This window comes from Pristiophorus japonicus, chromosome 1 (assembly GCF_044704955.1).
Source record: "Pristiophorus japonicus isolate sPriJap1 chromosome 1, sPriJap1.hap1, whole genome shotgun sequence".
Classification (NCBI taxonomy): domain Eukaryota; kingdom Metazoa; phylum Chordata; class Chondrichthyes; family Pristiophoridae; genus Pristiophorus; species Pristiophorus japonicus.
The window spans coordinates 530,622,429-530,636,493 of record NC_091977.1 but is presented as its reverse complement, the minus strand read 5'-3'; the positions used below and the strand labels follow the sequence as shown (position 1 = coordinate 530,636,493).

At 44.4% G+C, this 14,065-nt stretch overlaps 1 protein-coding gene across 4 annotated transcripts in view; it reads left to right on the top strand.

Annotated features, from left to right (window-relative positions):
- The window catches only part of LOC139277917 (intermembrane lipid transfer protein VPS13B-like), a 1,209,249-nt gene that overhangs the window by 846,920 nt on the left and 348,264 nt on the right, over window positions 1–14,065 (top strand). Inside the window, exon 31 of one of the 4 annotated variants that reach the window (XM_070896568.1) lies at window positions 13,261–13,372. The exons of the other annotated variants lie outside the window; for them this stretch is intronic. Coding sequence (XP_070752669.1) covers window positions 13,261–13,333 — 73 coding nt within the window. The 3' untranslated portion in view covers window positions 13,334–13,372. Of the gene's footprint in view, window positions 1–13,260; window positions 13,373–14,065 lie in introns of those variants that run through there. 4 annotated transcript variants of the gene reach the window in all.

Here is a 14,065-nt window from a genome sequence, read left to right as displayed (position 1 = left end):
TAAATTTCACCTTCCCATTTCACCAGCCTGCCTATGTCTTTCTGAAGTCTATCACTCTCCTCTGCACTGTTCATTATACTTCCAAGTTTTGTGTCATCTGCACATTTCGAAATGATGCCCTCCCTGTACACCCACGTCCAAGTCATTAATATATATCAAGATAAGCAGTAGCACTAGAATCGTCCCCTGGGGAACACCACTGTATACCTTCCTCCAGTCTGACAAACAACCGTTCACCACTACTCTCTGTCTCCTGTCACTTAGCTAATTTCATATTCATGCTGCCACTGTCCCTTTTGTTCCATGGGCTTTAATTTTGCTAGCAAGCCTGTTATGTGGCACTTTGTCGAACATCTTTTGGAAATGCATGTACAATGCGTCAACTGCATTACACTGATCAACCCTCTGTTACCTCATCAAAAAACACGATCAGGTTGGTTAAACACGATTTGCCTTTAACAAATCCGTGCTGCCTCAGAGAGCTGTGGAATCTGGGACATTGAATAAATTTAAGACAGAAAATTTCTTAAATGATATGGGGTTATGGGGAGCAGGCAGGGAAGTGGAGCTGAGTCCATGATCAGATCAGCCATGATCTTATTGAATGGTGGAGCAGGCTCGAGGGCCCGTATGGTCTACTCCTGTTCCTATTTCTTATGTTCTTATGTTCTATCTCAACACCATATTCCCGCTTGCTCCCCATACCCCTTAATGCTTTTTGTGTCTAGAAATCTATCGATCTCCTTCTTAAATATATTCAGTGACTTGTCCTCCACAACTTCTGTGGTAGGAGTTAGATGAAGTCCTTACTACTAGGGGGATCAAGGAGTATGGCGAGAAAGCAGGAATGGGGTACTGAAGTTGCATGTTCAGCCATGAACTCATTGAATGGCGGTGCAGGCTAGAAGGGCCGAATGGCCTACTCCTCCACCTATTTTTCTATGTTCTATGTTTCTAGAGAATTCCACAGATTCACCACCCTCTGAGTGAAAAATATTCTTCTCGTCCTGAGACTGTGACCCCTTGTTCTAGACTTCCCAGCCAGGTGACTGTTAATTTTGTCCTTGATTACTGTTTCTAAAAGCTTCCTCACTTCTGAGGTTAACCTGACTGGGGGGGGTTGCTGGGTTTATCTTTTTTTGAACAATTTTCCACCCCCATACACTTGAGCTCATCCGAAACTCTGCTGCCCGTATTCCTTACTTGTACCAAGTCCCATTTACGTGTCATTCCTGTGCTCACTGACCTACACTAGCTCTCAGTCTAGCAATGCCTTGATTTAAAATTTTCATCCTCGCGTTCAAATCCTTCCTTGGACCCGCCGCTCATTATCACTGTAACTTCCTCCAGCCCTACAACCTTCTGAGAACTCTATGTTCCTTCAACTCTGGCCTCTTGTCCATCCGCATTTCCTTCGCTTCACTATTAGTGGCCGTGCCTTCAGTCGTCTCGGCCCGAAACTCTGGAATTCCCTCCCCAGATCTCTACACCTCTCCACCTCTCCCTCCTCATACAAGATGCTGCTTAAAACCGACCTCTTTGACCAAGCATTTGGTCACCTGTCCTAATGTATCCTTCTTTGGCTCTGTATCAATTTTTGTTTGATTTACGTTCCTGTGAAACGCCTAGTGATGTTCTACTACATTAAATGCGCTATATAAATGCAGGTTGTTAGTTGTAGTAGTGTCTTATCTGGGCCCTCCCTCCTTGTTCTTCCCATCACAACCCCAACATTCCAGTTCCCTCCCAGCCCAAACTGCAGGGTGACTATGACCCTCCACACACTAGCCCACCTGATCCCTTCCAGCTCAGTGCCTAAGATGGTCCCCTCACTCTGCAGAGTGAAGACAACACAAATTCCAGCTCCACACTCCTTGTGTGAGAGAGAGAGAGAGAGAGAGAGCTACCTATTTCTGTAAGTTTGCCAAAAACCTGACCTGCCTTTTGAAAATTCTTGCTGGCTGGCACTGATTAACTCATGGTTTTTCGAAGTGCTCAGTAATTTTATTCTGTATTATAACTTCTAGTGTCGTTTACAAACAACTGAAGCAAGGTTAACTGGCCTATAAACTTCATGGCTTATCTCACTTTTCTTTTTTGAAGGAAGAAGCCACATTTGTCATTCTCCAGGACTCTGGTTTTTCTTTGCACAGACTTTTGGAAAATTATAGTCATGTCTTCCCTAGCTTCCTTCTGCATCCTGGTTATAAACTATCAAGGCCCAAAAATGGCACTATCTCGCGACAAAACAAGTTTAAAAAAAAATTTTTTTCAGGTTCCACATTAAGATAGCAAAACTTTAATATTACAGTTGTAAAGCTACTGAAAATATTTATTGCAGTCGTATTAGCCAAACACCACTAAAATAAAGACTTAAAACACAATTTTAAATAAAAAACATTCAATGTTTATGCTCACTCTGCTTTCTCCTTTATTCCCTATTATTTTCATTCGCAATTTAGTTTACCCTTTTTCCTAATTCAGTCCAGCTTTATCTATGCTCAAGTCCTACTTTTATAAAAGAACAGGTAATGTAAGTTAAAACATTTAACGATATGGCTTTCTCTTCCCCCTCCCCCCCACCCCTCCATTCATTTTGGAGGTTGAAGCAACTTCCAAAAAATTTGGTGTAGAAATTCGGTAGCACCCCATTTTGGGGCATTTTCTTTTGAAATTTTGAAAATTTAGCGCCAAGCGCTAATGATTCTGAACTTCTAAATTGGGTGTTAGCGCTCCAGGAAAGAAGAGGCGCGTTAAATCAAGCGCTGATTACCTCAGTAGGACACTAGCAATAAAGCGATAATGTATTTCAGGCGCAATGCATTCAGCAGTGATCCTTCACTGTGGCTCATTCTAACTCTTAAAGGGGAGGTTGTATCATTGTGCAGATCCTCATTTTTAGCATTGCTGGCTCTGTGCGAGCAACTGAATCCCCTGATGGCAATGGTGATCCCACTCCCAGGGAGCGAGCGCGACGTTTCACAGACGTGGCATTGGTGGCCGGAGTGGAGCGAAGGAGGGCATTTCTGTTCCCGGCCACTGGAAGGAGGCCATTGCCCCAGGTCTTCAGGGCAATGTGGAGGGAAGTGACCCAGGAGGTCTCGGCCAGTAGTGTGGTGTCACACAACCTGATGCAGCGCCGGAAGAAATTCAGCGACCTCAGTCGGGTGGTCAAGGTGAGTACATGCTTCAAACAGGTCCTAGATAACCAGCATCTGAACCTCAGTCTGTGCACACTGGGCAAAGCACCATACCCCCATCACTCTCCCTCCAAACATCTGCATCTACTCAAACTCACATCCACATCTCAGACCTTGCCTACAATCACAGCTATTCAACGATGGCAGGCATATCTCCCAAATAAATAGCTGGATTCTGACTCTCACACATTTATTTATTTTGCAAGCCAAGATGGCACACAATAGGAGAGAACAGCAGAGGATAGGCAGGGGTGAACCTTCGCTCCAGTAACTCTCAGACCTTGAGGAGCGAGCGCCGCGACTCATTGGGCAGGTGGTGGGTGCCGTGGTCGTTGGTGACGTCGACTCTGTTGGGGGCAGCAACGATAATCTTCATCCCCGCTCCTTTTTTTCATCCCTCTTCTCCCTCACACCACAAGCCTTTATCACTCTCCAGCTCCTTATAATGTCAGCATTCCTTTGCTCCATTCCTGCCCCCCTGCCCTCACCTTAATGCGAGTCTTGTGCATTTATGCTTTCAAGCAGATGAGCAATCTGTCCCTGAGCCCCCCCAATGAGTGAGGAAGGACAAGAGCAGAGCAAAGCACCGCGTCACTGCATCTCTCACCTACAAGCACCACCTCAGAGACTGGCACTACATGATATTTAGAGGCAAGTTTAGTAGAGGGGTCTGCACTGGGGATGAGCGGGCTGCAGCAAGGCCAGGGGGGAAGGGTAGTTCGGGAGCCAGCTCCCCTGAGGGCGAGTTCGTGCTTGAGTTCTGCTGCACAGGACTCGGATGAGGACCTTGATGGGGAGGTGTTATCAAGAAGGGTGATGGCCATGCACTCCGAGATGATTGGTGCAATGGTAAGGGTGCCCGAGAGCCTCTCGGCAATGGTAAGGAGCGTGGAGGAGTCCTTCCAGCACTGCACAGAGCTCTGCGCATACCATGGAGCCCATCATTTCCACTTTGCAGAGGATGATGGACTCTCCCAGAGAGACCATGTGGATCCAGATCTTGTGACGCGTGTCATGCGCGATGTGGCAGATTCCATTGCAGCACAGGCGGAAGCGACGCAACGTCTTGGTGCTGTAATGCAGACAATGGTTGCTGGCATCCAATCTCAAACAGACACCAGTCTGGTGCAGGATGAAGGCATTGTGGCTTCTGCCAGGATAGCGGGCATTCACAGTGAGGATTCAGTGTGCATGGTCGCACACCAACTGCACATTCAGTGAGTGGTAGCCTTTGCGGTTACGGAATACCTCGGGATTGTTATGAGGTGCCCGCAAAGCGACGTGCGTGCAGTCAGTGGCTCCCTCCACCATGGGGCAGCCCGCTATCCTGGCAAAGCCACATGCACACTCTGGCTGCTTCTCTCTGGTCATGGGGAACTAAATGTAGTTCCTTCTCCTTTTGTACTGAGCATCTGTGACCTGATGAATGGAGCAATGGACAGCAAACTGGGAGATGTTGGAAATGTTCGCCTGTTACACACTGGAAGGATCCGCTGGCATAGAATTTGAGCGCAGTGGTGACCTTGACTGCCCCTGAGAGAGCTGTCCTCTCCCTGGTCTGAGGCTCAAGGTCTGGTTACAGGAGCTGGCAGAGCTCTGTGACCACGTCCTTGCTGAAGTGGAGCCTTCGAACTCACTGTTCCTCAGTGACATTGATGTAGGAGAACTGCTGCCAGAATACCCTGGGAGGGTAAGACCTCCTGTTGACAGCCCTGTTGGCTCTCCTACCTGTGGCCACATTTTGCACTCTTTCTCTGTGCCTCAGTTGCCTCCGATGATGATGGTGGAGCGCGAGGTCCAGTGTCAGTACAGCCCCCACAAAAGCATCCAAATAGCGCAGTTTCCAATCCACCCTCGATGAAATCACGATAAGTCAGAACGCTCGTTAAACTCCCAAAAGCTTAAAAGGCCTGTTTGCCTGAAAATAACAAGGCAGCATTGTTAGCCGATTAAAACTAAACCGGATATTGGCGACTTTAAATAGCGCTCCTCCAGCCGACATCTGACTGAAAGCTGCCACCTCTACCTGTCATTGCTAACGGCAGGCGCACAAGCAGGGGGCAAGAGGGAACCTAGCATCCGGGGCGACAGGCAATTTTTCATACTGGCCGCTACCGGGGCGCTGCACATGGCAATAACGTCGGGAGATCGGGGTACAACGCCTTACGACCGTTGCAAAACTCCCGCCGAATTTAGCGGGAGTCGCTGATCCCGTCGCGCCCGGTCGCCAACCCATTTGCGACCTGTTATCGCTCCACGGAGGCGCTAACGGGAAGCGCGAAGGAGTCCAATTTCTCCCCCTTGGTCTTTGGCTGAAAACCAGACCCAAAGGCTGTTTTTCTCCTTGGCCAATTGAAAACTGAAAGTCTGAAGACCACCGGGGCATGTCCCTAACCTCTGATGCATGAAATCTGTCACCAGACAAGCATAATGCATTCCAGAGTCCCTTATCCTGCATGTCAGAGAGAAACCTGAAGGGCTGTGGGGAAAGAGCGAAGGAAATGGCACGAAAGGCCAAATGGCCGCCTCCTGTGCTGCATGATTCGATATTCAGTGGGAAAATGACACATGCATCGCATGGTTTTTGGCCAAACTATATATAGTAATTGCTGTTAAATTTAGTTTCGGAGTTGCATCTGTGACTTTTACAGTGGCTTGCTGATGATAAACATACCGGATTTGGATCTTAAAAAAAAATTGCACAGAGATATGAATTATGCACTAGATTTTATGGTTGGTGGGGCAATTAACTTGCAACTTTATTCAGAGTTAGGACACATGTAAAGGTCTACAGCAACAACTTACAGCACAGTAGGAGGCCATTTCGGCCCATCGTGTCCAAGCCAGCTGACAAAGAGCTGCATGGCCCTTGGTCAGCAGCCCTGAAGGTTACATATAAACCAATGAACAGCGACTTTAAAACACTTGAAGCGGAGAAATTTGAAGGGGTAAGAGGAAAGAGCAAGCGAATAGGACGAATTGGATCGCTCTTTCAAAGAGCTAGTACAGGCATGATGGGATAAATGGTCTCCTGTGCTGTATGATGCTATGTAAAAGTATCGAAGTTATGGTTGTTAAAGATAGATGGCATAGTTAGTAGTGTAGCTGAGAGCGTAAGATTACAAAGAGACTTTGTTCTGTCCCGTAATACTCCTGTGAAACACCTTGGGATGTTTTACTGTGTTAAAGGTGCTATATAAATACAAGTTGTTGTTGTTGTTGGCAGATTAAGTGTGTGAGCAAAACTATGGCAGATGGATTTCAATGCAGGTAAGTGTGAAGTTATGGACCAAAAACAGGTTACATTTGAGTATTTTTAAATGGTGACAGGCTGGGAACGGTAGCGTCCAAAGAGATTTCGGGGTCCATGTATACAAATCACTAAAATATGGTGGTCAGATACAAAAAATAATCAACAAGGCTAGTAGAATGTTGAAGCGTCTTGGGATGTTTTATTACTTTAAAGGCGCTATTTCAATGTAAGTTGTTGTCCAGATTTGTGTGAAGCTGGCCACGTTGACAATGTATGTTCGGTGTATATCATTAGCTTTATACGGCATTCTCGTGAGGGAGCAAATGGTCCAGATTTTGCTGTCAGAATAACGGAGTGGCTAATGGCACTTGCCATTATTTATGGGACGTGTTCATTTGTAATACCTAAAGCTCTGATTAGATCCTCTTGATGACAAGTCCTGATGGCTGATTGGTCTCTTTGGTTTTTGCCTCTCCCAGGAGATCACATGGCTCCGGGTGGGGTGGAATGTAAAATGTTTCAGTGTAAGGGGTGTTGCAGTTGGGCTGGGTGCTCTTTACCTTTCCGCCATTGTTTATTGTTCGTAGGTTTATATGTAACCTTCAGGGCTGCTGACCAAGGGCCGTGCGGCTCTTTGTCGGCCGGTGTGGACACGATGGGCCGAAATGGCCTCCTCTGCGCTGTAAGTTTCTATGTTAGCCTCTATACCTAGAGGGCTAGAATATAAAGGGGAGGAAGTTTTGCTACAACAGTGCAAAGCCCTGGTTAGACCATATCTGGAGTAGTGTACAATTCTGGGCACCGCAACGTAGAAAGAATATATTGGCCTTGGAAGGAGTGGAGCACAGATTGAACAGAATGTTACCAGAGCTACAAGGGTTAGATTATGAGGAGCGATTACATAAACTTGGCTTGTAGTCCTTTGAATTAGAAGATAAGGGGTGATTTAATTGAAATTTTTCAAATTTTTAAAGGAATTGATAGTATGGATAGAGAAAAACTATGAGTGGTGGAGGCAGACTGAATTTTATATTTCAAAAGGGAGTTGGATAAGTATGGAAAAAAAATTGCAGGGCTACAGGGAAAGGGCAGGGGAGTGGGATTAGCGGAGAGTCGATATGGGCTCGACGGGCCAAATGGCCTTCATCCGTGCTGTAACCATTCTATGAAACCTTTTCCACTGGTGGGAGAATCTATGACAAGGAGACATAACCTTAAAACCAGAGCCAGAGATTTCAACAGAGAAGTTAGGAAGCACTTCTTCATGCAAAGGATGGTAGAAGTGTTGAGATTTCTATCTCACAGATAGCAGTAGATGCTCACTCAGTTGATAATTTCAAATCTGCGATTGATGGATTTTTGCTGGCTAAGAGTATTAAGGGATATGGAGCCAAGACGGGTAAATGAAAGTTAGGATACAGATCAGCCATGATCTCATTGAATGGTGGAACAGGCTCAAGGGGCTGAATTGCCTACTCCTGCCCCAGTGTTCCTATGATAATTGGGCTTGTTCTATGAATTGTATCACTTTTGCTCACAACTGAGTTAATGGTATGATCCAGTGTGTACTTTCCTCCTTTATGCAATCAATACCTGCAATGGTAATTGGGTAGCGGAGTGCAGCAAGAATTCTGGAGTTAGGTGAGCTAATTAGAGGCTGTAATTGGGTGGGGAAGGGATGAGTTCAATGGATGAAACGGTTTCTTTCATCTGAACTTATCTTTGTGATGTTTTATATCTGTCTGACTGATGCATTGGAATTTGCGGTATTTTGTTCTTAGATTTTTATGATCCGTAAATGTATTGCCAAATTGTATGAATTTATGTATCACTAAATTAATGACAAAGACCTCTTGGTAAGCTGTCAGTGTAAAGAATCTTAAGATAACAAGGTGGAACTTAGTGGGGAGAAGTATCTTGGTTTCACGAATGGCTGCTTTACTCAACTGGAATTATAGGTCAAGTTAAATAATCAGTGGATTGAAACTGGAGAACCGAATACTTGTGACTGATAAACCAATAAATATTATTGCAAATAATTGGTCAGGTACAATGGGGAGTACGGTGATCAAAGACAGTCAGATTAAGAAAGCAGGTGAATAGCATCATGCCACACCTAATTATGTGCTTCAGTCAACAAGTTTAAAGCATTTGTGATGATCAGCAGATAATTAAATTGTAAACAATTCAAATTACATTTAAAAACAACACTTTCTTTAAAAAAAAATTAAGTTGAAAAATGCATATCAAGTGAACTTTTGTCCTGGAAAAATTCTCTTAGAAATAACAAAGATGTAATTTGATTTATGATCTTGTTAATTCCTTCTTTTGGCTTCTGAATAGAGATACGTCTGTTACTTCAAAGCTAACCTCCTTAAATATAATTCAAATAAGTTAAAGATGGTCAAATATTCAGAACTAATTCATAGTTCCCCCACCCCCCCGCCCTAAGAACTGAAATATTTAGAATTATTTAATTAAGGGTACGTTTACATTATTTTTTGTCCCACATACTAGTTGCACACTGTGGTTTGTTGTAAAAAATATTACCTTGTAGGGACTCTATTCACAGGCTGCTGTATGGTAATGCAAACATTTTAAGTTATTCTCTCCTCTTCAAAAGTCTTCTGCAATATCATTAGATGATACAATCTACAGATGTGCTGCATAATTTCTAGCAAGTACAACTTAACAGGTTTTTCACTGCATTTTTCCTCACATTTTCACAGCAGTTAAACAATCAGCAAAGCTGCCTCTTGGCTTTTTACTGTAAATATGTGCCTCCTACCCAATAGCCACAGAGAGAGTTCCCTACACCATAAAATACTAGCAGATCTTTCTTGGCATTGCTCACATTAAATCAGGAGGCATGCTTTTTATAAGGACAGGAACGTATCACTCTGCTGGTAAAGTGGATTCTGTATTCCTTTAAGGCCACAATGCCTGATTATTTAGTCAAAATTGGCTAAAAGTTTGTTTAGTGAGAGAATATTGCTGAATTAAAAGTGCTCATAAATGTAAAATTGTTGGCCAGAAGCATTTAAGTGACTGCTATTCTCTTTTTTTAAATGTATTTGCTTCGGTCAATTAAAGAGCACAGGCATTCAGACTCCCGTGTCAATATAAAAAAAATATATAATTATAAATATCTAATTAGTGGATCTCCTGATCTTTGGTTGCCGTGGTCAGAGGCACCTGGGAATCCCTGGCCCAAGATCGCGCAAAGTAGAGCACCTCGAGTTTCGTCACTGAGAGTATGTAAAAACCAAGTGCAGACAGTGGAAGGAGCGTGCGACAAACCAGGCTCCCCACCCACTCTTGCCTCAACCACTGTCTGCCCCACCTGTGACAGAGACTGTAATTCCCGTATTGGACTGTACAGCCACCTGAGAACTCACTTTTAGAGTGGAAACAAGTCTTCCTCGATTTCGAGGGACTGCCTATGATGATAATGTACGGTTTTAGAACAGCAGTGGTGTTATGTCGTATAATGCTCAAATTAGGATCCAAGCCACTGATTTTATGGTGACTCCACAAGCAAGATTCCATTTTGTTGCATGGGATTCTGTGAATTTCATTGTGTTTTGGCAATCAAATTCCAATGACTGTTTTTTTTGTAAACTGTAAATGAGTGGTCTTGGTTATATAGTCATGCTTAGAAACAGATGCAGGAGTAGGCCATTCGGCTCTTCGAGCCTGCACCGCCATTCAATGAACATGCAACCTCAGTGCTCCATTCCTGCTTTCTCGCCATACCCCTTGATCCCCCTAGTAGTAAGGACTACATCTAACTCCTTTTTGAATATATTTAGTGAATTGGCCTCAACAACTTTCTGTGGTAGAGAATTCCACAGGTTCACCACTCTCTGGGTGAAGAAGTTTCTCCTCATCTCGGTCCTAAATGGCTTACCCCTTATCCTTAGACTGTGACCCCTGGTTCTGGACTACCTCTTGTTTAACTTTGTGTTTTTTTTTCATCTCTCCCCTTGTTTAAAAGCCCAGTAGATACAGGAAGATGGTCCCAAACATGTAACTGATCCAGGCTAGGTGCCTGGTGTTGAACAACACTGGAGCAGCAGTGGTGGCACTGCTGGGTTTTGGTAGCACTGGCGTGGGGTATTCTGGAGTTTGGCAGTGCCGAGATGACGGTGCTGAGGTTTGGTAGCACTGGGGTAGTTTAGCAGAATTGGAGGTGTAATGTGGAGTTTGACTTAGCTAGTGAACTCCTGGGATCCATCCGTATTGGGAAGGGGTCGGGAGGGCAGGGGGTGAGAAAGGGTATGGTTTGGACCAGATTGGAGAGCTGGCAGCACTGGTTTGCAAAACATTTCCACAGAAAATGTGTTTTGTGATTTGTTCCTAGAATAGGAAGTAAATACTGTGGGTGAGAAATTCGGTCACGCCTCATTTGGGGCGGTAACCCAGGCGGGGTGGTCATTTTAGCGCCTTAAAAAAGTTTGCGCCAGAAATTCGTCAGAATCGGGCAAAGAGCTGACAGGGGCACTAAATCAGCCGTTGCACATCAGAGGTGGGGGTGGGGGCAGCGAGACGATAACGGACGTTTGGTCAGTAAATTTGGCGGGCCCGTTGCGCATCTGCTGGACTCCGAATCAGATCTCGGGAAAAGCCGAGTCTTAAATGCACCCATTAATGTTGTCAAAATCACTTGTTTTCAATCTGCACTGTTATGTATGTCTGCCGCTGCAAACTCGGAGGCTCACGCACCGTGCTGTGTGTAATCGTTGCACTGACTGTGACCTCCGAGGGAAGCGCTTCCTCATCCCTTTAAGTAGCCGCCAGTTAACGACTCTGCGAGCCTGGATCAACTCTTTTACCAGCCGTTGTTCTTGGCGGGCGCTCAATGAGGCGTTGCACCAGGAATACGTCATGATCGGAGTGACCATCAGCAGCCAGGTGCCAATGGTTTGCGCCCCCAGTGAGCTTCTAATGAATTTTCGGTCGGGATGCTAAACGCTGTGCTCCCGGTCGGTAACCTCTTACGTTCCCATTAACGCCCCCTCTGGTCGCTAACTGAGGCGTTAGTCAACCAAAAATCCAGCCCTGTTTTCCTTAAATAGATAAATAGCACAGCGGAATAAAGATTCCATTCTCCATGTCCTTGATTCGCTGAAACAATAAAAAACACGTGGTTGTTTTACGAAAATGTATTTTTATTTTCAATCAGCAAAATTCAGTCAGCACTTCATGCAGCATTTAGAAAGTTGGTGGCAGGGGAGATAGAGGTTTCAATTAGCATCATCTGTGAAGCTTCCACATTTTCCAAAGAATGTTGCAGTGAAGAACACCTTGCCCTAGTAATGTTGCTCAAATTGATACCAGACTCTTTCAACCGGCCAGTATTGTTGACAATTATAAATACTGCCAGAAACAACTTCAGAAAATATTTACTGCAGACAAGTGTTTCAAATTGGGGGTTTTTGGATAAAAGTGAGCTATGTTTTATCAGATTGTAGAAATTGCAGCCCAAAGGTTTTCCTTTTCAAATACTTAGCCAATTCCCTTTTAAATTATCTTATAGTCTTTGCCTCATAGCCATTTGTAGCATTCATGTTCTAATTCCCCTCTCTATGAAAACATTTCTCCCAACTTGCCCCTTTGTTCTTCATGATAATCCCAAGTCCATACACACTCAATATTAATGTCAATTTTCTTTCCATTATTATTAATAATAAACCTTACACGTTATCATCCGCACAGGCACTAAGTCATCCTAAATACATCATCATCACAGGCAGTCCCTCGAAACGAGGATGACTTGCTTCCATGCCAAAAAGGGATGAGTTCTCAAGTGAAGGATCTAATATTCCATATCCCAAACGACATCCTGAAGGGTGGAAGATGCCTGTGCGTGGCTATTTTTAACGTGTGGTGGCCATTGCACACCAGCCACCACACGGGCTTGACAGAGCTAGGTCTTGGCCCAGTGGCAAGGATTACCCAAGACAACTGGAGACCAGCTCTGCTGCACGGACATATTGCAGTGTGGGCTGGGCCCGTGCTGCCCCTGGTCCCTCACCTCTTCTGGCCCCGAACTCACGCCTCTCCTGGGCCCAGATCACATCCCTCGCCATTATCTCGCTGCTCCTTCGCCCCGACCGCGCCGCTCCTGCTGTATCTGCCCACGCTCCAATCACCGACCTGGACCTTGATGACATCCCTCTTCGCTGCCTTCGCCCTCCTGCATCAGCTCGCACTGTACCTTAGTGGTACGCCGCCACGTTGTCAATGGCCGCTGCTCGCCGCTCCATTTATGGCCCCGACCTGCCGCTGATGGTCTCTCGCAGGCCGGGGCCGCCATGCTGTATACTTAATGAGGCATCAACAGGGTTTCGACCAAGTTGAAACCAAGGAAGTGCAATTGGATTTTGGAAAGACCCGTGTAAAGCAGCTGCCCAAACTCGGTGAACTCTGGAGTGATTTGTTTTCAATTTACTTAGTGTCACACAGTGCCTCAGTAAAACATGAATTAAGATGCACCAACTTTAGAATTAAGTTTAATCACTTTGTGAAGTATGTGCCTTTTATCAATTTTTATTTTGACATTATAAATTTTAGTAACTGAAGAAAAAATTGACAGTTGACATGTTTTCAAAAATTGCTTTGAGTGATTTGATTGGTTTGCGTTCTGTCTTCTCGTGGCAGGATTCTCTTACTGATCATTCAGGGGTGAATGTTTTCATAAGTCACTGGTAGTTACTCATTAGCAGTTTTCTAAATGCTTTTTTTGGACTTGTACGTTCCTTATCTCTTCAGTTTTGATCTTCTGTCTTTTTACTTTGGTCACAGTGTCAGCTGTGGCTCAGTGGTTAGCACTCTCGCCTCTGAGTCAGAAGATTCATGTTCCACTCCAGAGACTTGAGCACAAAAGTCCAGGCTGATACTCCATTGCTGTGCTGTCGGAGGTGCTGTCTTTCGTCTGCTCTCTCAGGTGGATGTAAAAGATCCCATGGCACTATTTCGAAGAAGAGCAGGGGAGTTATCCCCGGTGTTTATCTCTAGCCAATATTTATCCCTCAATCATCATCATCACTAAAGCAAATTATCTGGTCATTATCACATTGCTGTTTGTGGGATCTTGCTGAGTGCAAATTGGCTGCTGCGTTTCCTGCATTACAAGTGACTACCCTTCAAAAAGTATTTCATTGGTTGTAGTGCTTCGGGACGTCCAATGGTTGTGAAAGGCGCGATATAAACACACGTCTTTTTTTTCTTATTGTGTATGTTAGCTTTGGTTGCTGTTTTATGAATACGGAAAATATCAACCAATGAGGTGCAAGTGTGACAGAAAATTTGCATGAGTTAGAGTGTGACGTCAAAACGTGTTGGACAACATGTGCATTCGTAGCATTATATTGTTTTGTTAATTGATCTTTCATGGTATTGTTCCTCGACAAAATGATGGGTTACAATAAAAGAGATGAAGTTATAAATTAGAAAATATGATATTTTTAGAGTTCGATGAATGGTAAAAATGTGTTTTTTACACGGACTGTTTAAAGTTTACTGAGTAAATTGACTATTAAATACTGGAAATAAAAATAATTATTGAATACAGCAATTAACTAATTTTAAAATGTGAGCAATTAATTGT